The sequence below is a fragment of the Pavona decussata genome, unplaced genomic scaffold, assembly GCF_977016875.1.
Source record: "Pavona decussata unplaced genomic scaffold, jaPavDecu1.1 SCAFFOLD_186, whole genome shotgun sequence".
Taxonomy (NCBI): Eukaryota; Metazoa; Cnidaria; class Anthozoa; order Scleractinia; family Agariciidae; genus Pavona; species Pavona decussata.
This window is the reverse complement of record NW_028145595.1, coordinates 1213548-1241439: the sequence shown is the minus strand read 5'-3', so window position 1 is coordinate 1241439 and position 27892 is coordinate 1213548. Positions and strand designations below refer to the sequence as shown.

The following is a 27892-nucleotide window of genomic DNA, read 5'->3' as shown; positions in this document are numbered from 1 at the left end:
CGCTGATACGCTTTTCGTATCCTGGGCTCTATTTTCCCAGTGTCCCTTGCGCACGTCCGTCTCTGAGCAGCCGAGACCAACAACATTCGAAATGCATGCACCAGCATTTTGATTAAACCTGGAGATCGCGCGCGGCAATGTCTTCTTTTCCTTGCTCTTGGGTGACAAGAGGAGTAAGTGGACCTGTCCCCGCACCGAGGTATAGTTGAAATATATGTTTTTTTTATTTTACGCGACCCACTGAGATACATGTGCGCGAGCTTCGGAATTTGCAAACTAGGGCACGAGCTTCTTAATTTGCAAACTAAAGAACATCACATATATATCTAATGCTAGATTTATAAGTTTAATGAGAGAAGTAATAAAAAAATGGGAAAATATTTGAAGTAGTGGATGAGAAGGTTACCTGTATCTATTTATTAATTTATTAATTAATTTATATTAATTTATTTATTAGATTAATTATTTATCTGACCAATTATAAAATTAGAGAAAAAATTGTTTCTTGATCCTGTCATATTATATCAACAAAAAGGTTTTGTTTTCAGGATCGAAAATTTATGTTCAAGCCCAAGCTTTTGATTCCTTCAAGGAATCATTGTCAAGTGGTGTTGGACGTTTTTGTCTCATGATAAAATATCATGCGAAAATCATTTATTTAATGTCATTTCTTAAAACCAATTCCTATTATAGACTTGGTCAATTTCCTCTTTTTAGTATAACTTTTACGTTTAGAATTTTTTTGTTGTGGAGTTGTTCTTGTCGTTGTTTAGTCCTTCACTTCATCATCTTTTAAACAAATTTTAGTTAACTTTAATTCAGCTTCCACTGATTTTCCAGGCAGGGCCATGCAGCTGCTGTTGTTGATAAGAAGGTGTATATTTTTGGTGGTAGCAGTGGTAGTGGTTTTGGAGGACAACATTGTGATTCCACCAGTGAACCAGTGTACTTGAATGATCTGTACCTTCTTAAAGGTGTGAAAGATGTACTGTCCTATGTAGATTTTTTTTAAATAAACTGTCAAATTACTACCTGCTGATGGCTGGTAGCTTTTGTTTATAAGAGTATACAGACAAAAAAAGTGACGTCAAATGTAAATATGCACACACTTTCTCAATGGAAAATAAAGCCAATTTCTGTGATACTTTTTCCATATCAATGTAAAAACCAAATTGACTGCAGTTCTCTATGGTCTGTACTCTTAAAGACCAGAAAATTGCTGTCAATTTGTTAAAAGTCTTATATTTTACATTTGGTCTTCTTTTAACTTATTACCAAAACATACATGTCACCCATTGTTGATGGTGGTGGCGGTGGCCTTTTTCCTGGTTTCTTTTACTTTGTTTGCTTGTTTTCTGTCTGTTTTTTCTTTTTGTTTTGTTTTCATGGCCAACCATTATGTCCTTGAAGATGTCATAAATAAGCGCAGGTTCTTTTCCTCAAATACATGCATTACAGTAATTACTGCTCAGCTGTTTGTGTTACATGCCATCATGCTATTGATGTGTGAACAAGCACATCATGAAACCAGCTCATCTTGTTTTAAAATATGTCCCTGGAAGTAATTAATATGATTAAATGGTATATGCATATCTCATTTCATTTAATCCCCCATGGAAGACCTAATGGGGAATATTTTCTTTTCTTAGTTGGATTGCAGGTAACTTGGGAAAGAATTCAGCAGCTGGGAGACATTCCATGTGCCAGAGATGGACACACCTTAAGGTTTTAAGTTGACATAATTGTCTTATCAAAAATGATTTACTAGCTAAAGGCAAAGACAAGTAAAACCTCGCATTAAAAACTGATGTTTTGGAGTCATCATAATGCCATTGTCAAGCTGATGATTATTTTAAACAAGTATTCTGTGAGTTTAAAGTAGCTTCCGCTAAATTGACAAACCAACCTTGACAATGGCATCCTGATGACTCTGAAACTCCATTTTTTACTGCTGATTTTTAACTTGTCTTTGACATTAATTTTGTTTCTAAAATAACATTGTTTGTTGTTATTTTATAACAAGTGTAATGGGATGCCACACTTGTGACAGAAAGTTATAGTAATTTATTTACCCTTTGACTCCCAATATCAAATAATAAATTCTCCTATCTTGTCCCCCTATTTTTCTTATAAAAGTACTGGGGAGAAGTTATTAAAAAATCAAGAAAATTCATCTTGGGTGATCATATCCTTAATTCTCATGACCTCAGGGGTTGAAGAAGCATTAATATTACAAGGAGAAATTTGATGCTGATCACTGTTAGGGCTCAAAGGGTTAATAGATAGTTGTAGCAAAAGGCAACCCTCAATCCACTTTACGACAACTAGTACAACTATCAAATGTTTTTATTACAATCACTGCATGAGCCTTAAACATACACTTCACTTGCATCTCTCTTAGATCTCCCCATTATAAATACATGTAAGCCAGACTAATACGTTTTTATATCTTAATCAGTTACACTAACAGTACATGCCAACTATTCACGACACCACAAACTGTCATGTGTGTTAGCTCATGCACTTACACTGTAAGCTTGTGCAACTTACAAAACGTTTTACTAGGTTTGTTAATTACAGTATCGCTGAACTTACATTATATCAGATAATTTGTGATTTTTGCGATAATCCCTTTGCCATGCAACACCAGGTCCATCTTTCAAGATGTATGGATGCCAACAACCACCTCTTTTCTATCCTAAGAAATTCCATCACTGATGGTTTGTTTAATTTTCAGTGCTGTAGGCTCTGTGCTTTATTTATTTGGTGGAACAAATTATCCAGAGTCTGAGGAATGCTTAGAAGGACTATATGCATATGACATAGGTAAGACTTGCATGCTAGAAAACACCTTGCAAGAAGTTCAGGGACTGAAAATTATACATCTTTTGTTAATTCACCAGTGCCCAGTTGTTCAAAGCCAGATTAAGCTAATCCTGTGTTATCATGAACTTTGATATGAGTACTATTTAATTACTAATCGGCAAAGGGTTTTCTCCAAGATTTTTACCCCTTCAGTTTTGAATGACACTTTGCTTTAACAATACGTTAAAATTAGCTTTCTAAAACAAAATTTTAAGAAGTGAGATGGTAACCAGTTAACTTTTAATCAGGGATTAGCATTAATTGGCTTTCAAACAACCATGATCACATTTCTTTCATTGCTAATGTATCACATGTGAACATTAAAATCTTAGCAGTTATGATATTTGTCACACAAACCTAGTTATTACGGACACCCCGATAATACTGACAGCATCTAAATCCCTGACAAAAATAGATTACAGACGTTTGACTGAAATAAGTTCCCACTACTACGGACTCTCGCTATTAAGGACACTAACTCGCAGTCGCGAGGGTGTCCGCAATAAAGGGAGTTGACTGTATTAGTTGTGCTTCCTATGTTGTACTGACACTTAGCCCTCACTACAGGAACTGTGTCCTGGGAATTGTGCCCCACGCAAGGTCGGCAACCCAAAGTACTCGGACATTCAACTGCTGTTGTGGGAGACACGTTATATGTATTTGGAGGGATTTATCGAGGAGATGCAACTAATTCTCTTTATATGCTTAATACAGGTAAATGGTTTCCACATCATGTGCTAATTTTTTAATAGCATCAAGGACGGTGCCTACTTTTTTAACTGCACATGCGTTCTGCGCATCTCAAGATACTTGGGTTTCCTATGGGTGTTGCCTACTAATACGGGGATACTTTAGGCGGTTTAAAACTATGCAGAGAAAGCAGAACTTAGCAAGTGCTTTTCGTATCCAAAAACATGTTGGGGGTGACCATGCATTTTTCAGAGATAATAAAGCTTAATAAAGCTTAATAATTTATTGTTGCTCGATAAATATAATATCTCTAAAAAATGCCCCGATACCTCCAATTTTCTTTCTGGATTCCAGTAGTCCACACTAAGATCTGTTCTTCTCGTATAGTTATAAACTGTGCAAAAATACTTTGGTATTAGTAGGCACCATTCTTATTAAATTACTGCTAACATGTGATGTTAAATTAGCGATTTTGTCTGGATGGAATGGAGGTCTTGGGCAGGTGTAAGAGGGGTGTACATGTACATGCACACGTGTGTATAATTATGTGTATTTTGGTATAAAAGGGGCCTAGCTAGGCCGTTCTCACCTTCAGTTGTCAATCAACCATCAGAGTGTAAACAATTGACAAACAACATCTGCCTTTTTAATCTGCTTTTACTGATAAAATTGGCTTAGTTCTCAGAATAACCCTTGTTAAACAAACTACATCTTATATTGCTGTGGTGATATTTAAAATTTTGAGACATATATATTTCAGAGGACGCTTGAGTCAAAAACTTGCCACAACTAAACAGCATCTAAATTTGCATCTCTTGCCTGCAAAGGTGTGAAATGAATGGGGGGCTTGCCCTTTTATAGTGGAACTTCTAAAGATTAAAACTAAGCCACTGCAACGTGACCTGTTTCTCCTCCATTTATATGACTGTAAGTTATAAAGTTTGGTTTCTTTCATTGTTGTAGGGAACTTAACTTGGACCCCTCTAAAGGCTTCTGGAACACCACCTCCACCCAGGTAAAGTATTAATGGTGTACACTATTTCACTCTTATTATTTAAGGCTCGATTTCTGCTGTTCTCTCGGACGCAGTTTTCTTGTTCATTTTCCCCAAACAAAGTTGATACTGTAAAAAACATTGCGCATTAGTTATTGGAGGTACCTCTCTTAGTTCTTGAAAACAACCTCACTTAGTGGTTCTTAAAAAAAAACAGAACAAAAAGTGCATCTCATGACTTAATACTTCAGTAGTCAGTGCTATTAAGTTACTGTAGGGTTAACCTAGCATTCAACACCCACGACACCTTTACTGACCACAGGTAAACATTCAACATCATGAAAATATGTAAATTGCAGTTGGTAGAAGTGCTTGTCATGACAGTTTTTTTAACATGTAATAAAAAAGTAAATCACTACAATCAATAACAGCCTTGGATCTTTCTTTTTTTATTAGTCAAAGTTATTTTGTTTGTCAACTTGTTTGCTACTGTTTCATTTATTTATTTATTTATTTTTGATGTATTTTTACATGTATGGTTTCAGATGTGACCACGCTTGTACAGTGACTGGTGAAAAGTTTTACATCATGGGTGGAAGTGGAGGAGTGAAGTTGTGGTTCAATGACATGCATATCTTTGATACCGGTGAGAAATTTCAAATGATGTTACAAGTGCATTTAAAATAATTTACCAGTCAAAATTTTGGTTTAGATTACTGGTATTAGGGGTAATATTACCCTTCGACCTCCTGCCCTTCTGGGTATATGCTATCTAGACAAAGAACATGGATACAGCACATGTCATACCTAGAATATGACAGTACAGTGTATTCTGTTGGACAATAAATGTTTACTGACTGCAAGCTACATAAACAGCTAACAGGCTAGCAATCACAGCCTTTGAGAGAGGATTATTGCTGCCCCAGTAGAGGGGAATGATTCATTACACTATTACAACACTGTGTGACTTGAATTTTGGCAACCTGCAAAAACAGCCTATTGATGACATGATAATTTTGTTGGTGTTGATGATGATGATGATGACGATAACGATGACGAAGATGATGGTGTTGGGGGTGATGGTGATGATGGTAATGACAATGACGATGATGATGATGATGATGATGATGATGATGAGGGGTGGATTTTGTTCTATCTAACAAAAAAATTATTGCAGTCTGCTAGCCTGGGAATCCACGTTTTTGATAATTTTTTTTTTTTTTTTTTACAATTTCCTGGGGGTAACATGCCTTCACATTAAGTAGCCACTCGTAAATTCTGGTTAGAACCATATGTATCCTATCCTATTCCTGACTACCACCTTCATCCTTATGCCATGGACCAACCAACAATAAAATCCATCAATTTTGTATTGTAACCTATTTTAAATAACATTACTTTATTTTCCATGTTGTAAATTGAATGCAGTGACGCTAAGATGGGAGGCTGTCAACGTGCAGGGTCATCTCCCTCATGCTAGAAGCTTACACACAATTTGTGCTCACCATAACAAGGTACTAACACTAATAATTAATGCAAAGATATCTGCCACTAATTTTTGTCAAAAACAACAAAAAATACATTCTGTTTCCAGTGAGATCAATAATAATTATTGATTAGAGATTTGGACTATAATTATTATAGTCCAAATCTCTAACCTATTTAATCAGACCAAAGACTACAAAAAAACACAAACCCTATGGAGGTGTTCACACTTGGATATAAATTATATAATTGTCTATGTAGGGCTAGACTTCCCAGTAACCTCCTCCCCTGAGGCGTTTCATTAAGCCCCAGGCTCTCTGAAAATTGACTGTCTGAAAACACAACTTTGGCCAGTTGTCTTTAACAATAACCAACTTTTACCAGTAAATGACATACCCAAGTCAATTCTCTTGTCCAGGTGTACTGATTCTTGCCTTCCTGTTCAAAATCATAAAGAAACCCCTGCTCCCCCCCCCCCCCCACCCCTTCCACAAGGTGATATCCATGCAATTTTTTGTATACAGTCAAACCTCTTTATTACGGACACCAAGGGGACAGGAACAATTGCCGTATTATAGAGGCCTGTCCATTTAGAGAAGTAGGCTTTATATAGATTTCGGTCTCTCAGGGACCAAGTGAACTGTCCGTAATAGAGAGGTGCCGTATAATACGGCAATTATTCCTGTCCCCTTGGTGTCTGTAAGGAGAGGTTGCACTGTAGTTTCTTTATAGTTAGAACTTTTATCTGTTTCCTCATTAGGATATTTACTTATTTGGTGGATCAAATGACAAAGCAAAGGTCACCACACCATTTGATGATGTGTACAAGTTAAGCCTTTGTGAGTTGCTTAGTTTGGAATGTGTTACCGACCCTTTTTATATATTATGATAGCAACTTAGATATCAGTTAAATTTTAATTAAGAGCCAACTACAGCCCTCGGAGAAGGGGTTCTCTTGATAATTGTACAGTTCCAGAAAAAATCCATACCCACCCCATGGAAGATCATTGGAAATGCTAGGGGGAGGGGGGTCTTAGGAGTCAAAATTTTAGAAGCAAAGTATGAAGCTAAATTGGAATTACCTGGAGGGAGGGAGGATGCAAAACAAAAAACCTTCCATGGGGGGAGTATGGATATTTTCTGGAAATGCACATTTTTAGTTTTGGTCACAGTGCGGCTCGCTTCTTGAAACCCTGACCCTATTTCTGACCAGAATATGCAATTTTTTTTTTTGGACAATATAACACGATCCAACCCAGGACACAAAACAAGCACAAAACAAAACTGACAACACAACAGCAGGGCAAAAAACTTCCACTCGTCCGCCCGTCCGAGACGAGTACTCTCGTATCTCGGACGAGTGGATTTCCAAAAGCACTTGTCCTACGGGACGAGTAGAGTTTGCCTAAAAAAGATGTTCTTTTCTACTGAGGTCTGAGTTCCCAAGCATTTTGGACATTGTAAACTAGCCTGAGATCCGCGAAGTTTCGTTTCTTTTCACGGCAACTTTCCCGTTTTCGCTTCTGTTTTCCGAGAATATCTGGTTCTGTTGTTTCGATGAAGACTGGGATCCACATACCATATATGGAAATGACGACCTCGTTTGAGACAAGGGGTGCTTTCCATTATACCAAACCGACCGGTCCCAGACCAGTGGGACTGACCAAGGTAAAATGGAACGGCGTCCGAACGATCCAGGGTCCGACCGAATTGATTGTTGGGCAATGTCGTTCCCATTCTCTCGCGTTCTCTTTCCGACCATTATGGCGGACGAAGTGTTGCTTCTTCACGAATTTGAGGACTCTGAAGTCTTACTTGACTTGTTAGAAGAAGAAGAAGACTTTCCAATTTTGGGTGCAGCTTGTTGCTTTATGCGTAGGAATCTAAACAGAGTAGCTGGTTATTTTGAAGCAACAGTGAACATGTATTCCCCTGGAGAATTTCAAAGCCATTTTAGACTCTCACGCGGTTCATTTGAACAACTCTGCCGAGAAGTTATAAATACGGACCGCATTCCGATTACCAATAGAGGGAGAGAACATATTCCCCCTGAAAAACAGGTTCTCGCCTTCGTTTGGATGATGGCAAACCAAGAATCGTCACGATCAGTAGCTGATAGATTTAACATAACCCTGAGCAGTTTGCATAGGGTTTTGAAACGTTGCTCTCGTGGATTGACTGACCTATGTGGTACCTACATCAAATGGCCAGACGGTAAGTCTTATGTACACGGACCGTCACCCTCGGTATTACGAACATGTTTTGAAAAAGTGTTTTAAAAAACAAATTGGTAGCTAAAATTAGAATACCCTGCCACTAACTTTTTAACTTTCCTTTAAGTCCCTTCACGTTACATTTAAACTTTTATGTAAGTGTTGTGGTTCAATTCACATGCTGAGGACTTAGAAAAACAGTCAATTATGCTTTGTTATTGTTTTACACCAAAGCTCAACGCAGACAGGAGATATCCGCTGCAGTTGAAGGAGCAAGTGGAATTCCAAATGTTATGGGAATGATTGATGGTACCCACATTTCCATTAGAGCACCAGTAAAACATCCAGAAGTTTATGTGTGCCGAAAGAAATTTCATTCACTAAATGTACAGGTTAGTTCTAACCTTAGTGAACAAACAGAAGCCCGCAAAATGCTCCAAAATTAGCTGTTAGAACTATCTTAATGCCAGATTTCCTTTAACAATTCACAGGTCATTTGTGATGAAAATATGGTCTTACTGGATGTCCTAGCAGGGTGGCCTGGGTCTGTTCATGACTCCAGAGTGTTGCAAAATTCTTCAGTTTTCCTTGAAGCAGACAACCGCTTCCCCCATGACACTCACCTATTAGGGGATGGAGGTTATCCCTTGCATGTGTAAGTTTAGTTATTCACAAATATCGGTTGGGCTATGTTTTTTAATGATGAACAGGAAAATATACCCTGTGAAAAGTAAAATGCACAAATGGCAAATGGGTTTGTCAGACTGGTAGACTTCTTTTAGTATGTGTGAAACCACTGCTCTCTCTGTCTTAAATTATACAGAAAACCAGTGAAAAGAGTTGGTCTTGTAAAGGAGAACCATTTTGCTGGCATTGAATACCACTGAAACAGCTACAGCTGTAGTCCTCTACTGAGAGTGCTGTGCCTTTGCATCTCACCATCCTACAGACTTGTATTTTAGAAATGTCTAGACATGCAGTGCATTTAAAATAAATATCAAGTGAGAAGCAGTATAGGGAAAGTCTACTTTTACTGCAGTGTTGTAACAAATGGCATCTTATAAAATTTATGATCAAAATCTGACATCTCCCCCTCCTCTTACATGCACCAATGATTCATCGATTGATCTTGTGTAGTTTTCAACACTCTGCATTTAGTTTGTAAATTTGTAATTTCTTTTCTCCAGGTGGCTAATGACTCCATTTAGAGACAATGGCCATTTGACAGCAGACCAACGCCAATTCAATTACAAACTTTCCTCTGTACGACAGACAGTGGAAAGGTGTATCCGGCTGCTAAAGGGAAGATGGAGGAAACTGACATTTCTTGATCACTTAGACATTGAACTGATGGTGTTGATAATAATTTCAGCATGTGTCTTGCACAATTTTTGTTTGATTCATGATGACTTTGATGAAGGATACTTTGGTGATCAGGATGAAGATGATGACGAGGATGACGATGATGATGATGATGATGATGATGGAGGGCATGGTTTGGCACACCCACGCTTAAGGAGAGCTCAACAAAAGAGGCTGCACATCATGGGAATGTTGCATTAAGCAACAACAGACTATTGTCTTCCTTTTCATTAAAACATTATATTTTATTTTACTGAACGAGCAAGTTATTTTAGTGGATATTGCTTTTGCTGTTTCCTAAATGCAGCTGTTTGAAGTGAAGAACAGTACTATCATGAGCAAAGTCCCTTGTGTAATTAGAGTTCATTCAGTCTACTATACATGTCACCTTGCAACCAAGGCCTCTTTTATTGAGCAGAGCCTTTCTTTTGCTCACTTGATTCTGCCTTATTGAGTAAGCAAAAGAAAGGCTCCCCTCACAGGGTGTATACATATACAAATAATTATTATTTGTATAGTCAGATTGCAATATACTCAGATGTGTGCCAGATTAGCATCCTAGAAAGAGATTGAAAACCAAGTGAAGAAAAGACAGAAAAAACAACATAATTTCAGTTATAAATTTCATTTTATTTTGACAAACACAAGGTGACGCCAGAGTAGATTATTTTGGTATGACCATTTTCCTTTCTTTTGAAGGTTGCTAGAAAGACTTTTATTGTTTTAAACATATTAAAGAGTTGTCTGATTAAGAGGTCTCATTGCTTTATCTGTATCAGGAGACAGTATTCTGTAAAATTAGGGTGTAAAATGCTGTAAGTCATTTTCCTGTTGATTATTGCCAAATTCACAAAAATCAATTAGGAATTTCTGCCACACACTTCTTGGCTGCCCATTTAAATATAAACAGTTGTCTAGTTTAAAATTTTTGTTCTTTATACTGTTAAGGCTAGGCCTATAAAGAGTTTTGTTACCTATCGCCCAAATGACCAAAAAAAAAAAGACAAAAATTGCATTTTTAATAGTTAATTAAATGGCACAACATCCTTTCTTCCCCGAAAACAAATGTATTTCAATAAAATTTATTTCTTAAACAAAGATTAATATTACCTGCTGTAATTATCATTGTAGATATGGATTTAATGTGTGTTTTTGAAGCCTTTACTTGGACCCAGACTCCCACCTGGTTGTGACATTTATTTATTTTTTTTTTTTATTTTGACCAGCCGACCCACTTTTAAATTGGAGTTGATGGGAAACAAAACACTTTATGGGCATGGCCTAATATGAATAGACTGTTCATTTACATGTATTTCAGGTGTCTTCAAATACTTGCCTTTGAATGCTATTAAAAAACTTTCATTACAATGGTTGGGTTACTTGTAATACCAGAATTTTAAACATTTTTGTAAAAATGGGTTAATAACAAGAAAAACACAACATTGTGGAGATCACCAAGGAACCCATTAAATCATGATTCTGTGATCGTGAAAGACTTCGCTTAAACAAACTTAGACAAAGTTTAATACAGTCACTGTACAAAGTATTGTCCTATTTCTTAGAATCTTTAAGATAGGAGAAATAATCTGCAAAAAACTGCTTCTTTTCTTGTTGCATGGACTTAAGGATATTTATTTTTTCTTCCTCCACCTTTTCCCTTTTCGTGCTGTAATCTTTTAAAAATTCAATCATTTCAGCTGCTGAGGAGCGGGATTTCCTCTTCCTTGTCACCCTTTTCTGCTGACTTTTTCCCTTTGAATTAGTTCCGTCCCCTTCTCTATCTTCAGAGTCAGAACTGCTGAGATTTTCATTCACCTGTGACGAACACCCACTCATTGACGAGGAACTAGAGGCTTCATAAATGAATACGGGCTTTACGTTTGGGTTTTCACCTACACACTCCTCCATTTCTTGGTAATACTTCCATGTTTTCTTAGCTCTCCCTGTTTTACTGTTGTTTTCCTCTACTTCTTTCTGTTTGGACTCTAACTTTTTCCATTTCCTTAAACATTGATCGACAGTAACAATCAGATCGGAGTGCAGATTAAACTCCTGGGCAATTTTTTCGAAAATCTTCTTCTTTGATGACTTTCCAAATTCGTCTTTGAACTTCATGTAGCTTGCAATAAGCAAACGCACGTGTTTGTCATCCCATCTTTCCAGGGCCGAACTAGTGGACGGTGTTGGATTCAGCTCGCATTGACTATCAAAACAGTAAGGGTCACATACTGCAAAGAGAAAAACGCGGGAAAACATGTCAACATTCGGAAAAGTCAGTAGTATATCTGTCTTCAAAAACTGATAGAAGGCAAAAGACATAACAAATAAAGGTGCAGTGCTGTACCTGAGCCTTGTGTGCAACTATGCATGAGGAGACTGTTCAGATCTTGCGTCCTAAACTTACAAATACTGCACTCGTACATATTAACTTCATTGCCATCCGCCATTTTGGCTTCTGGGTGGTGAGGAAGAGCGGGACTGGAAACAAGAATTTCTGAAAATGGAACGCCAATTTTCGGTCGGACCGGACCCAGTGGTCAAAGAGGACCACCTTTTGAGGTGGACCACTTTGACCGGAAAATTTCCACAAGGACCGAAGCGTTCCATTTATTTCTCGACCGAAATTTCCGGAAATTTTGGCATAATGGAAAGCACCCAAGGTGAACGATGCGATTACCGTTGTGGCAAGTTTTGTGATTATTAAAGAAGTAATAAAACCTGTGAAAAAATATGAAGAAAGCTCGAAAATTCCAACCAACATGGAAAAAAGAATTCCCCTGGGTTAAAATTGACGCGGAGAAGAATGAAATGTTCTGCATTGTGTGCCGCAGGTATCCAACAGTAGCCGATAAAGCGAGCCGGCTGTATGTCGGCATCAATGGATCGTCCGCCACTGATTTTCGCCGTGATTCTCTTGTGAGTCACGAGAAGAGCCATTCTCATTACTTTTGTTTTCAACGAGCTAAACCAGTGAGAGCAGACGCCGCTACAGTGAATAAGCCGTAAAATCGACGAGTCATCTTAGATCGCAGTTTTAATGCCTCATAGATCTCCTGCATTTTCTCACGTCGTGTATAAAGAACGTGAGTGATCCCAGATGTGTCTGTATGAAATGGTGTTGTATTGAAAAGTGCAAAGAACAACATAAATTGAAATAACTCTTAAAATAAATACTCGAGATTTGGTTCAAAACAGATTACAAAATTTCTACGTTTTTTTATGACATTTTGTTATTCACTTTAATAATTATTTCGGACTAGTAAATTTAACTTTCGGACAACCAGAATCTGAACGTTACTCGTCCAATGGACAAGTGGAATAAAAAAAAAGTTTTTTGCCCTGCAACACAAGAAAACACAAGACAACGCAGCGCAAGTTTCCATTTCTGTAAAATCTATGCCCATTTTCAGACTTTCGTACCAGAATGGTTAAAATGTAAACCCTATTTCAGACCAATGTGGTTCACAAACCATAATCTTTGGCATCGCACATACCTATGTAGCTTGTACATGTATAGGAGAGAAGCCCCTGGACCCCTGGACCCCCACCCCCCCCCCCCCCCCCAGGACTACAGCACTGTGAAGGGTTGCACCAGTAATGTTACTCAATCTCTTACTTCTGATTTTCAGTAAGTTTATTGACAGTGATGTTTCAGAAAATGCCCACATTTCCACCCCACCCCCACCTCACCCCTCTAGCTTCATACATTTCTTTAAAATATTAGGCTTTTTAACCCCCCCCCCCCCCCCACCCCATTCCCTTCTTCCCATGGGAATTTCCAATGACTTTCCATGGGGGAGGTGTGGGTATTTTCAGAAACTGGGCATTCTACCAAATCTAATATACACTTCATTCAAATAAATGAGCCATTTTGCAATATGGCAAGGGAGGAGCTGACAAGGTCTCAGACAAAACTGTGGTGGCTTATGTAAAATAACATGTTGAAAGTAAAATAATGCAGAAGGGTTGTTTGCTGATCAAGATGGCATTTTGTTTGCTTTCAGCCAAATTAAAATGGAAGAAACTCCAATGTGGAGGCACTGGACCAGAGAGAAGACTGGGACACACTGCAGTGTTAATTTATGGGCAGGTAATGACTTCACCCGGCCTTGAGTTGAGCTGGGGACTAATAACCTAAACAGATGGTGCAGGGGGATAGAACGCTCTGAACCCAGTTTCTGCCTCCATTTTTGCTGGCTCCTGCCATTTTCCTCCTCACTAGTTTGCAAAGTTCAGTGGGAATCTCGATTATTTGAACCCTCGATTTTTCGAAACTCCTGATTCTTCGAATCAAAATTTTTTCCCTTGGATGTGCTACGATCAGATTTTTACCCCTAACGGACGGACGAATTTTTCGCGGCGAAAGAGGGTGGCAGCCTGCTTCGTTTTCCTTCAGTTGCTAGAAGAAATAACGGAAATGAATCTAGAGAGCGCTGGTGGAAGAGGAGAAGGAAGAGGGAGCGAAGAGAGCGGAAAACAGCTGACCGACAAATTTATCATCGACTATCATACGCGTGGTCAAACGGGAAAAACTATCATCAACTATCATGAAGAATTTGAACACGCTGAAAGTGAATGATAGTTGATGATAGCGCATGATAGTTGGTGGTCAAACGAGTGCGCGAGTTTTAACTATCATCAACTATCATTGACTATCATGCGCCGTTTGACCAGAGCTTAAGTAACATTGGTTAATGCTGGAAATAAACTCAGAGAGTATGAGGTTAGAGCAATGTATGAATTTGTGAAAGGTGGTCACTATTTACCTTATTTCTTCCGCAGGCTCAAAAATTAGAATCAGATTCAGGCATTTGTCCAAAAATCTGTTTCGCGTTTGCTTTGGTTTTGCTTTACTACGCTCTGTGATTGGTTAACACAACTCGCCCCACTTTCTCAACCAATGAGAATCCAAACCAAAACCAATCGTGATTTGGCCGCATGCGTTTTCCCGCGCTTGGCGCCAGTTACATGTATTTGCTTCGAATTCGGATTGGCTCGTTGTGTTGTTTACATCTGTTGCGATTGGCCAGAGCAATTACTTTGGAAACCGCTCTATTATTATTATTATTATTATTATTATTATTATTATTATTATTATTATTATTATTATTATTATTGTTGTTGTTGTTGTTGTTGTTATTGTTATTATTATTATTATTATTATTATTATTATTATTTAATTATCAACAGCAAAGCATACAATGGCATTTTTACAGCGGTATAAATCCGTTTTTTACGTTCAAATAATTTCTATTGTTTTTTTCATGATAGAAAGTCGATTTTCCTTTTCATTGCCAAAAACAAGGTTGTGTATAATAATATTCGCTGTTAAAGTGAAATTCTGAAGTAGCAATGTTTTAACAGGATTATTTTTGCTACTTTCCAGCTCGTAATTTTTGGTGGAATGAATGACCAGAAGGACTTTAATGATGTGTGCATTTTACAAACACGTGCAGCCTTAAAGCATCTTCCTCCAGAAATGACAGGTAATTTAATGAAATGTACGTACAACAGAAGCGTGAGGTACGAAAACGTTTCCTACATCCAATCAAGAAACCTCACTACAGCGGTTTTCGATTGTGTCGAAAGTAATTAAGCGTTTGCTTTGGTTTTGCACTATTACGCTTTGTGATTGGTCAACAATGCAAAACTGGCGCCTCTTTCTTGACCAATGAGAAGCAAAACCAAAACCAATCTTGACTTGTTCGCACGCGTTTTGCCTCGCTTGGCGCCGAGCATTTGCCTTGAGTTCTGATTGGTTCATTGCGCTGTTAAAGTGTGTTGTGATTGGCCAGAGTGGTAACTTGGTTTTACGACAGTGTCAATTGAAAACCGTTCTACTGTGATGTTACACGTGACAACTTTTAGAGAGATTTAGCATCGCGTATACGTGAAACGCGAACGGCCAACATGACCACATGACCACGATTTTCCCGCCATTTTTCGCGTTTGCCGGTTGCCGTTTCTACGTGAAAACAGGCTATTTCGCGTTTGCCGTCTACGTGAGAACTACGTAAGTATTTCTTCCTTTTTTTCTTATACATATAAGTCGTTAATTGTTGAAAACAAGTAGGACAAATTAAGTTTCATGTTTAAAAATCCGTCATAACTCAATCCTTACCGCACTTTTCTTCGTGAACTCACCACAGTGAGTCGCAAAACAGCTTCTTCGAAACTCGCAAAATTAAAGGCCTGGCTAAACTAGGAAACATTGTTGCAGAAACACTGTTGCGGAGGCAAATGTTTACCAGTTTAGCCGCGCGGGAAACATGTGTTGCGGAAACAAAATTTGCTGCTCGGAGACAAGAAAATGTTTTTGCCTCAGGTCAAAAGCATTTTTGCTACCCGGACACAAATTTTGCTTCCGAAACATATGTTTCCCAGTTTAGCCACCATGAAAGCAATGTTGAATAGTTTCCAGTACTGCTCATTAAAAATGTTTCCTAGCAACAAAGCCAGCTTGTTATTATGCGCATGTGCGACCGTCTGTTTTCCGAAACAATAGGGCCATTTATACGGCGCGTCTTATTCAAGACGCGTCTCAAATAAGACGCGAGCTGATCGTATAAACGGCACAAAATAAGCGTTCGTGTCTTATTTTAGACGCGACTAAAATAAGACGCGTCTAACTCTGGAACAGGAGCTTGAGCTCTTCTTGTCTTGGTCGCGTCTTAAATAAGACGTGAACTTCCTCGTATAAATGGTACACGCGTCTTAAATAAGACGTGAACTACAAATGAGCATGCGTAAGAGCGAGTGACTCGTCATGACACACGTCACTGACCGCTCTCAGCTCTGCAAAATGGCTTCGCAGTGTTCACAGTCCGCTTTGCAGTGTTCAAAAACACCAGCAACACCGGCAGCAAAAAAGAAATACGTGGACTACCACGGAAGAGAAGGAGTTTCTGCTTATTTGCAAAGAGAGGGCAATTGCCAAAGAGCTGGACAATTGTGTTACAGGCGCCGGTGTAAGTTACTTCTGTTGTCACTCTTGTTTACATTCAACGTTTATCCTTTCGCAATTGGTACAGATGAAAAGTTGTTGCAAATCATTGCTAATTAGCATGGTTGCTAATGGTAACGTGGCATGTAAACGGGGCTGTATCAAAAATAAGACGCGGGTCGTTTATACGTGATTTTCATGTCTTACGCAGGACGCGATCGTATAAACGGTACAGTTCGCGTCTTATTTAAGACGCGTCTTAAATACGACGCGTCTTATTTTCTCCCGTATAAATGGCCCTAATGTTTCCTCGTTTAGCCACCGGGGCAGCAAAACATTTTGTTTGCTTCTCGCTAGTTTAGCCACCTCGGAAACATAACAAAAAACAATGTTTCCGCAACAATGTTTCCTAGTTTAGCCTTAAAACTAAAGTCAAAAGGTTCACGCTATTTTACATGAAACGTGAAACGGTAAGATGACGTTTGCCGTTTGACGTAAATGCGATGCTAAATCTCTCTTTTATCGACAATTTTTGACGCAACATTTTGTTGCGGCGACGCGTTGCGAGGTTTGAAGACAGGTTAAAAAAAAAAAACTTGCAATGTGTTGCCGTAACACAATTGCTTGGTTAAAAGTAACTTGAAAACCTGTCCTTCGTAAAATTCAGCTGTTCATAAACTATTCAATAAATTATAGCAAAATTTATTTCCACAAAGAAATATCAATTTTTCTTTAAAATTTCCTGTCTTCAATAAAACCAACGAAAATCAAACAATACAGTAGTGATTCACTAATTCACTGCTACAAAAACTATTCAGTTCAGTTCAGTAGGCCATTTCCGAGTTGCTGTGAACCTCACTATGAAAGCGAGGCTAAGTGCAAAGCTTTTCATATGAAAATTAGTTTTGTTTGCGTATGAATGAAAACTAATTTTCATAACAAAAACTTTGCACTTAACCTCGCTTTCATAATGAGGTTCAAAGCAACTCGGAAATGGTCTGTTCAGTTTATTGTTTTGCCATAAGTTGTACAAATGCAAGAAAAAAAACTTGTCTAATTATTTAAACACTAATGGCGAGAAAGCCCAAGGGAAGCCACCAGGCTTAAAAGGAATGGGCTCCCTCAGTGAAGTAATTAGAACGCAGTATTATCATAGTTACACATGGGACCAAAATCAATAGCAGAGCTACAGTAAATCTTAAAATATATTACATGGTCATACTAATCATAGTTAGGCTAGAAAAAGCGAAAATGAAAGTGAAAAGCAGAGGTAAATAAACAAAATGTATAAATGTATATTTATGTTAAGAGGAATGCTTTCAGCTTACTACAAAAGGAAGCGATACTTGTTGCATTTCGAATTGCAAGGCTAAGAGAGTTAAAAAAAATAGGACCTTGGAATCTGATGGAAAACTTTCTTAATATTGGTCCTGCCTTGTGGTAAATAAAAAAGCTCCGAACTTCTAGTGCCATAGGAATGCACTTGGCGTGTCACCAAAAACATGTTATTGAAGCTACAAAAAAGTAAGCCATATTTATATTGAAACATAAATTTTCCTATTTGAAGTTTGTAGATACCCTTAAGATTCAGAATTCTTAAGTTTTATGATTATTATGATTATTATACCTCGTTGTTAGGGATATCGTTGGATCTGAAAATATGGCCTTGGTAAAAGGGCGGCCGTGGTGAATCGGTTTAGTTTTAGGCGAAAAAGAACCGAGATGGATATAGCAAGGTTTCCGTAAATTAGATTCTTTTTTCGCTTTTGTCACTGATTAAAACTTTACATGACGCGAGTTTTAGAGCAAACCGTGGGCTGGCTGTCTTTCAGGACGGAATGCTTTTTTCTTAGAAACGTTTCTTTAAGACTCTGACAAAGGTTCGTTCAGCCCTTGTGATGTCTGTTTCAAAACACATCCCTTGCTTTCTTGTACGAATCTGGCCACTTACGTTGTCTTCCTGCCTTCCAGTGCGATGGTTACTTCTTGGGGCCTTGCCTTTACACTGTCCATGGAACGTACTCTCCATCTGAGCTATCGCTTGCACGCGTGTTTCTTTTGCCTTTAGGCTTGAGCTTTGTTGAATCACTACTGATTCCGCGGGAGATCCCGAGATTTCTTGAATTCTTCCCGCTCTCCTTTCTGAACTCTTTTCTCTTACGGGGTGCCCCGAGGTTTGTGCAGTGGGGTGTGATCTCATTTCTCTGTCCGGCTCTCCAGAGGTTTCTATAACCAGTGTTAATCTCGTTTCCTTCTCGAGTGGGTCCGAGGTTTCTTGCATGGGTGGTCGTCTCCTTTCCCTTGCGGGTTTTCTCGAGGTTCCTTCAGTTGGTCCCGATCCTATTTCAACTGTGGGATGTGGCGAAGCTTGTTCAATCTGCCGTGATCTAGGTTCTCTTGCGGGATATCCTGATGATTCCTGAATCGGCGTTGTCATGCTGTTTGGATAACTCTTTTTGGTGTTCTTGTTGCCTGTCTTCCCGGTAATCTTTTCTAAACTCGCTACTTCTCGATTTGGTGGCGAAGGGCGCGCCGTTTTCCCCGCTGATCGCACGGTGATGTTTTCAGAACCGCTCTGCATACACCGGTCGCTGGCTTTTCGTTCCCTGCAATCACCATTCGCCGTTTGGGAATTTAACGCGCATTTTGGCCTGCTATCACGGTTTAAGCTACATTCAGGATTGGCGGATCGACTCTCGGCGATGTTTTCTGAATCTTTTCTCTTACTCGGCTCACCGCTTCGTTGCTTGCTGTGGTCACCGTGTCCATCTGTGGGACATCCCGCCATGTGAGAGTGGAAAGGACGTCGAGGCATTCTGTGTGGTCTTGAAAGGCGTTCAACTTTGGCCGACTGGGTCCTCTTGTCTCCACAGAATGGCAGCTGTTCTTGAGCGGAATGGTTTGTGCTTTCTCTTAACGCTACGTGTTCATGGTCTCGATAGCGGTTCCTCGCTAATATTCGCTGATAGAGAGGATTCTCCTCGAACCTGTAACCCTTATTACCGTTCCACATGTATTCACGTCTTTGCTGAAAGAATTCACAAACCTCTAGCATTGGTGGTGGTTGTCGTTTTGAGAGCATATTGGCAGCACAGAGAAACCAACTGCACTCGTCGTTACAATCATGAAAATGGGATTTCAAATAGATAGCGACGTTTTATTTTCAAAAACGTGAGGTGCGGTTCTCTTTATATGTCCATAGATGGTTAAGGAGCGAGAACATCTCTCAATTGCGCGTTGCTTCCAGTTATATAACCTTAAAAATTGGTTCACAAACTCAGAACGTTAAGCACTCTATGATCTCCAGTTATATAACCTTTTACTTAATGTCCTCTCCACCCTACCCCGGTGCGGTGAGCCTTGCACCTGACCTCTCCGGTAGAACTATTCAATGCAGCTTGCAAGCACTCCTCCATTTAAATTTTCAGAAGTCGCTTCACGTTTAAAAGATTGTACTGTATACGAATTATTTTAAACCTGAAGAAAAACTGAAGTAGTTTTGTCGCAGAGAGCATCTCTCAATTGCCCGTTCTTCACCCCAACCAAGTTCACAGGTGTGAAAAAAAAAAACGTGATAGTATAGTCACGTTGCTGGCCCAACTCAGAATTTTCTGAAGCAGCATATTTCAAAGTCATTTCAATCTCACGTTTTAAAAAATTGTACTGTACTTGAATTATTTTAAACCTTAAGAAAAACAGAAGTAGGTGATCCTCACGGTTCCCTGTTTATTTTCCAATATTATTGTTGTTTCTCTTACGTTTTACAAGCTTTGTATGACGGTAGATCAAAGATGAAAACAAGCTAATTTATTTATTTGGTAATTGGGTTAATTATTTGGTAATTTCAAGGGGTATTTGGGAGTTATACCTCAAGTAATGTTTTAAAATTAATTGTCCCGAATTTCGCGCAGGAACCATGGATCAATTATCTGTTTGTACTACAAGGCTGAGTTTGTGGAATACAACACTGTCTAAAATGTTATGTTATGTTAATCTGTACTGGTTCGATTCAAATTGTGACGTCATGAAAACAACATCACCTTGTGTGGAATAAATATGATTGGATGTTTTAAACAGGAATTTCCGGTATAAAAGGGGCCTGGTTGGGCCATTCTCACCTTTAGTTGTCAATCAAACAACTGACAGATCCTGACAAACAACATGTACCTTTTTCTTCGGCTTTTACCGATAAAATTGGCTTAGTTTTCAGAATAACCCTCGTTAAGCAAATTAAAAAATTGATATCTTATATTGCTGTGGTGATATTATAAAATTTTGAGACATATTTTTAAGATGACGCTTGAGTCAAAAACTTGCCACGATTGAACAGCGTCTAAATTTGCATCTCACGCCCACAAAGGTGTGAAATGAAGGAGGAGCTTGCCCTTTTAAAGCGGAACGGCTCGTTTATAAAGCCTGGTGTACTCGGACAAAGAAACTCCGAGTGCCCCTATTAGGAGTCGAACCTATGACTTCTGATTACTAGTTCGGATGCTATACCACTGAGCTACAGGAGACTTAAGGAGCTACGCCATTAAACTAGGTTCACCTGACAAATGTCCTGCATACTGCTAGGATTTGAATGTCGATGTGTGGTGTATGTGAAAGAAATGTGATGTTATGTTTTAAGCCGGGTGAATAAATGTTAGATGTGTTTTATTACTTTTTTTAACTGACCGAAAAAATACATCTAACATGACATAAGTCTTTGGCATTTTTTATTTTTTATTTATTTGTTTTGTTTATTTATTTATTTATTTATTTATTTTCATAGGAACTGATAGTTTGTCATTATCTCAATCGAGGTACGTTTGTGTTATCTCGTTTTTTAATCACTCAGAGCTGAAAATAACAATGAGTTTTCTGAGTTTTGTCCGACCCAAATTCGTACATGTTTTACTTGAAGGCTGTGTCAAGGGCCCGCGTCAGATAGTTTAAATTCTCCTATATTGTCCCCAACCTTTTCTTATAAAAGTACTGAGGAGAAGGCATTAACATATCAAGAAAATTCAGCTTGGGTGATCATATCATTAATTCTCATGACCTCTGGAGTTGAATCCCAGGAGGGAACGAGGCTGGGGTTGAATAAGCATTGATATTTGCATGCAACCGCAATCTGAAGGATTTAGTCCTTAAGAAACACATTACACTAATATATTTGACTTTGTAGCGCGGACGTAAATGTACTCATCGCAACCATCTTGTTCGTGTTAGTTCCAGCGACATTCTAGGTCCACCGTCCATTTATGACTTGTCAATACCAGTACCTGCGCCATACAGGCCGATCTTCCCTGCAGTAACAGAGGTATGAGGTTCTTTTAGTTTCACAATGGTACTCCACTTTAAAAATTTCGTTGTTAATAAATTAAGCAACATTGACTATAAGCAAATTTGAAGAGAATGTTCAGGTGGCGTCGCCATTAAATTTTTGAAATTTTTTTTGCGGTTGCCTCTATTTATCATTCTGTTTATTATTATTTTTTGTGGGGGGAGAGGGGTTATATGAGAGATTTTCTTGAGGGACTTGTGCGAAAGTTTCGGAATTTTACGGTATTTTGCTGCAGTTGTTAGAAATCGGTCACTGGCCTGGAATAGCACAAATTATATATTACCTGAGCATATTTTTGAAATATGAAATTTTTTTCAAAATGGCGAAAATTTGAACTCCAATACCAATAGGACATTTTCATTATGGCGTCATTTTACTACAACTACCAGAATCCTTCTGGTTTTTCTTTTCTAATGCTAATTAGAGCTATTGTTTTTTGCTGTCCACTGGGATTACAAAATTTAAATTTGAAAAGGAAAACGAAATGAATTCTGGTAGTTGTAGTAAAATGACGCCATCATGAAAATGGCCTATTCCCAAACAAAACTCCCTTAAAAATGTCATGTCGTGTCTGTTTGTTTCTTGCAAGCCGGTCAAGCCTCAGGACTTCGACAATATAAAGGCGTCGTTTGTCAAAAGAGTGGAGGAGTTATTTGAAGATTTTTCAAATAAATTCGCCGAACTGGAGACGTAAGTAACATTTTATCTGCTGCCCGACTGACTCAAAATTATAGCGCGTATTATAACTGTTATGAAGGTTGCAACACGCGAGTTTTCCTATTGGCTAAATGCCTTGTTAATCAGAGTATAAGACATCCGAAGTCGTGGTTTATTGTTTTCGAAGTCAGACGTGCTTCCAGGCAAAGCTTAGAACCTCAGTTAAAAGTAGGCGACTTTGGCGTATAATTCTTGTGTGGCAATTTCGTGTAGAATATCTCCGAATGTACGCAGTTGCCAATGATTTTGTTCAAGAGAGTCCAAGATGCAGCGGATTTTCAATTGAATGCCGAGAGTAATTTCGCGTTTGTTTTGATCAATTTTTGGTTTTGCTTTACTACCTTCTGTGATTGGTTAACAAAACTCGTGCCATCTCGCTCGCACGCGTTTTCCCGCGCTTGGCGCCGGTTACGCGTATTTGCTTCGAGTTCTGATTGGTTCGTTGCGCTGTTTGAATCTCTCGTGATTGGTCAAAGTAAATACCATTGCTTTTGGTTTTACGACGCTCATTCGAAAACCGCTCTAATTAGTATTGCCGTTAGTCGACTAGTCCTTTTACTCAATTTTTTGCTTTAAGGCAAAAGGAAGCACTGAAGAACGCCGCAGAAGCATTTCGCGAGGAGAAGAAAGCTCACCTTGAATTGTACGAGAAACAGCAGAAGGTAAAAACTGGTTTGCCTGCTTAAAACTCACGTTTTAAGGTCGCGCTTGTCCCTTGCCTATGAATAAATTCATGAGCCAAATTTCTGTCGGAGGTGTTTACCTTCACATTTCTGAAGTCGATTGCAAGCGCTGGAAATTTGTAGGTATGTTGGAATGGCAGATGATGGAATTATATCATTATTGTCACTTTGCTGACGGATCACGCTTTACATTGATGTGTTAAGCTAATAAAGTTGGAATTTCCGAAAAGCAGATTTTGTGTCCAAGTTTTCAGCTTGAAAAGGGTTCTAAGTCAAATGATTGTGTTATTCTACATCTACATCTACATTTATTAAGTTGATAAAATCTTGTAAGACATCACATCAACTGTAATAAAAGCTAAAATAAAATATACATATATATACACATATATGTACATATGTGTAAGATGAATAAAAGTAAATGTGTCAAATAACAAAAAATAGATGATAATTCGAAATTATAATTTACTATAATTTACTTCACTCATTTCACGTGCTTTCCTAAATTTAACTTAAAATCAGATAATGACTTGCAATTTACTAAGTCAGCGGGCAGTGAGTTCCGGCACTCGGTTATTGATCTAGGAAAAAAGGAAAACTTAAAGACGTCCTTAGAAACTTTTGGCATTCTATACTTAAAAGCATGGCTGTTGCGTGTTCTTACTTCACTGTTTGGTATTAAGTGTTCTTCTGTGTTTATGTCTACTAGATCATGACTAAGTTTGTACATTAAAGTCAATCTGTTTTTCTTTCGTCTTGTTTCTAATGTGTCCCATTTCAGATCAGGTAACATGTCTGTCACACTTGCTGTTTTGGAGAAGTTTTGAAGGCAAAAACGAGCAGCTTTTCTTTGAACTCTCTCCAAGGTTGAGATATCTTTTTTGTAGTGTGGGTCCCACGAGGCACTTGCGTACTCCAGTTTGGGTTGGACGGTGCTGGTGTAGGCCGTTTCACGTACTTTCCTGGGGCAGTTCCAGAGATTTCTCTTGATCAACCCTAAGGATCGAATCGCCTTGCTTGAGATAGATGAGATGTGTTCAGACTACTTTTAGTAGTGGTAAATCATAACTTCTTTTGTCACGTGACAGCAGCAAATGTTGCAGTTTCAAGACTATTTGAAAGTTATGAGCTTCTAAAGGAGTGAAAACGTGAAGGTTGGACTTTCAAGCGTGCGAACGTCTTCTTGAAAGGTTTTTTTGCAATTCCGTTTCTGTCACACCATAATAGAATACACTGGCTTTACCTCCCTCGTGTATCATGTCTGAAATTCTATATCCGCGACAAAAACTTGGACCCAAAATTGCCGTTTTTGCGTCTCCGACGATCATACGAGTTAATAATATATTCAACATTGTGCACCTTAGGAACTTGAAGAGATGATTGACAAACACAGAATCGAGAACGAGGAATGGATAAGTTCACGGAAAGAAGAGCTTCAAGAAGAAAGGAAGCAATTGGAACTGGAAAAGGTATTGTCACCATTTCACACTTAAGACCAAGTAATAAGGGCAACATTTTTTTTGCAATTTGTCGCGCAACGAAGTTTGCGTAGCAAGTTGCGATAGTTTGTTGCCCGTATCACCAACCCCACGTGCAACAAATTTTCATGTTGAAAAAAGTGGACGTCGTTTCTACTTTTTGCGTGCGGATGTGGTAATACGTGGAACAAACAATCGCAACTTGCAACGCAACATTTGTTGTGTAACAAGTTGCAAGAGAATGTTGCCCGTATTAGTTGGCCTTTACACCATAGAGCGGTTTTCAATTGAGTGTCGAAAGTAATTTCGCGTTAGCTTTGGTTTTGCATTACTACGCTCTGTGATTGGTTGACAAAACTCGCGCCACTTTCTCAACCAATGGGAATTCAAACCAAAACCAATCATGTTTTGGCCGCACGCCTTTTCCCGCGCTTGGCGCCGGTTACATGTATTTGCTTCGAATTCTGATTGGCTCGTTGTGTTGTTTACATCTTTTGTGATTGGCCGGAGTGATTACTTTGGTTTTGGTTTTACGACACTCAATTGGAAACCGCTGTAATAAGAGTGTGAAAGACGCCTTACTAGTCGTTGTGCTTTCCCTCTAAAATGAATTCTTTTGAAACAAAACTCGCTTCACGCATTCGCCCCATGAATGAAGAAGAAAGGAAACGAAAGTCCTATAGCCTCGCTAATACGTTATGAGATCTGTTGCTTACATGGACATTTCTCGTTTACATTTTGTTTTTCTAAAGCTGTAGGAACCGGATTGGGTAAAGCTGAAAACTGAGATTTTCAACTGTGGTTCCTCCCCTTCCCTTACCCCCCCCCCTCCCCATCCCCCTCCCTCTCCCCTCCCCCTTAGGAAAGGGTCGACACTCCGGTCAGCATTGAAGAAAAACAATTCTGCAATTTTTCAAGTATTGTTTGTCACGTTTAGCCAACGATTTTCAACTAACAATTATCTAAATTTTCCAAGCCTCGTTGTAACAATAGACAGATTTAGAATTACGTCAGAAATGACCACGGGACCATGTTTATCCTTCATTTGCCGCTCGCTGTTCTCAGTTTCTCAGTAAAATCATAGTTAGTTGAAGGCCATGGTTATGAAACCTGACAAACTTCTTTGTTATACGTTTTTGTTAGCCTTTTTGTCCTTGACCCTGCACAAACAACAATAGAATTTGGAATGTATTGGGGCAACTGACCAATCGAAACGTTTTTGTTAAGATATTCAACTGTGGTGTGAACGTTAAAACAAAGGAATGTGCAGGATCGCGGCCCTTCCAACATAAACTGCAGCACCATTGTTTTCATGGCAAGGTTTCATAACCAGTCCCTCAAGTAACTATGGTAAAATTGAGTAGTTTTGCGCTAGCATCAAAGGCCAGAATTATTTTGCACCATTCTCATGTATGAACTCATTTTTTTTAAGAAAACGTAAACGCGAACCTCACGTTTACCGTTTGTCGTAAACGCGATTGTAAATCCTGAAATCGTCCTCTTCTCCTCAAGTTGTAGTTTCTTCTCTGATGGCGACGTTTTATCCTTTACCCTTTTTTCTTGACAGAGACAACTTCATGAAGCTCGAGAAAAACTTCGAAAAGAAACACAAGAATTCAACGAGAAAATTGAAGCCATTGAAAAACTCGGCAACGGAGCCAGTCATCTAATGAACGGCTCCAGCTAAATTGTACAAAATTCAATTCCTTCCCAGATTTCTCCTAACTTATCCCCGCCCCAACCCCCGTTATTGATATACCCCGGGCAAAATATATACCGAAAGGAATCTGGAAGTATCGAAGAATTCCACGTGCGTTACTGCATTTGGTAAAAATGGTGTGTTCTAGTAAACGTGATTTTTTTTGCATGGCTGTAAACGCTAACTAATACGGCAACGTTTTCTTACTACTTGCCGCGTCACAAATATTGCCTTGCAAATTGTGATTGTTTGTTCCCCGTATTACAAACCTGCGCGCTCAACAAATCTTCATGTTGCAGAAAGTAGACGCTGTTTCTACTTTTTGCAAAATGAAACTTTGTTGCGCGCTGAGGTGGTAATATGGGCAACAAACTTTCGCGCGACGAGTAGCAAGAAAATGTTGCCCGTATTACTTGGCCTTCACGTTTTTTTTCTAAAATAAATATGAGAGATTTGAAAATGGAAAGAAGAAGTCCTTAGATAATTATAAACCAGATTAGATAAGTGCATTCCACTCTCGGAATACTTCTTCTTAGAAACCCAATGCTGACTGTGAGAATTCAGTTACATCTTTAGATAGTTAACAATAGGACATTTTCACCATGGCGTCATTTTACTACAACTACCAGAATCCTTCTGGTTTTTGTTTTCTCATGCTTATTAGAGCTATTGTTCTTTGCTGTCCACTGGGATTACAAAATCTGAATTTGAAAAGGAAATCGAAATGAATTCTGGTAGTTGTAGTAAAATGACGCCATCATGAAAATGGCCTATTATTCCACGAGCGCGCGTTGGATATGGGATGATAGATAGCCACGAGGCGCGTAGCGTCGAGTTGGTTATAATCATTTCGTATCCAACAAGCGTGAGTGGAATAATTTTTTTATTAAAAACAATTGAATTATTGCTTGATCTTGCTGATTTTACTTTGCAAGAACAAGTAGAGGACAATTTAATGGTCGCTATTTCTCGGGCATGGTATAATGGCTCATATTCTATGGCCGCTAAGCCAATGAAATCCCTGGAATTGGATTGTACAATGGTCCAGTTTTTAATAATTTCAGTTAATATTGATGCATCAATTACACCACAACACATCCAGTGAGTTCAAAATAAAAGGCTCATAGACCTTTATCATAAATGGCGGCCGATAAATTATTCTTTTGTTTTCATAAAAATTAGCCTTACTAGCCTCGTCAGCGTGTGCAAAATTCAAAAGAATTTTTACTCTGAAATGAGGTTAGTAGGGCTAATTAACATATATTGAAAAGAATAATAGATCGGCCGCCATTTATGAAAAAGGTCTATTGTGTCAATTTTCGGTCTTGTGTTCCGAGTGGAATGCACATTTTTAGATATCGATGACATATGAATTATTTTGGTGCTTAGCACAAAGACTAACGTGTTCATTAAACTCGGAAAAACAACAAGAAA

The 27892-nt window shown here is 38.6% G+C and overlaps 1 protein-coding gene across 1 annotated transcript; it reads left to right on the top strand.

Annotated features, from left to right (window-relative positions):
• The first annotated feature begins 41 nt into the window (after nt 1–41).
• Nucleotides 42–27892, top strand: LOC146462609 (kelch domain-containing protein 3-like). Its single transcript, XM_085085448.1, has 17 exons — nt 42–199; nt 841–974; nt 1650–1725; nt 2738–2826; nt 3433–3579; nt 4519–4570; nt 5095–5195; nt 5978–6063; nt 6795–6873; nt 13614–13699; nt 14996–15095; nt 21327–21357; nt 21767–21857; nt 22471–22571; nt 23176–23260; nt 24646–24750; nt 26327–27892. The coding sequence occupies exons 1-17, from the start codon at nt 138–140 to the stop codon at nt 26444–26446; spliced, it is 1545 nt and encodes a 514-aa protein (XP_084941574.1). The 5' UTR covers nt 42–137; the 3' UTR covers nt 26447–27892.

Excerpts from the sequence above, each read along its gene's own strand:
- LOC146462609 (XM_085085448.1), top strand. The coding sequence starts at position 138 with ATGTCTTCTTTTCCTTGCTCTTGGGTGACAAGAGGAGTAAGTGGACCT. Across the intron at positions 1,726-2,737 it reads AGAGATGGACACACCTTAAG|TGCTGTAGGCTCTGTGCTTT; the intron begins GTTTTAAGTTGA and ends TTTAATTTTCAG. Across the intron at positions 3,580-4,518 it reads TCTTTATATGCTTAATACAG|GGAACTTAACTTGGACCCCT; the intron begins GTAAATGGTTTC and ends TCATTGTTGTAG.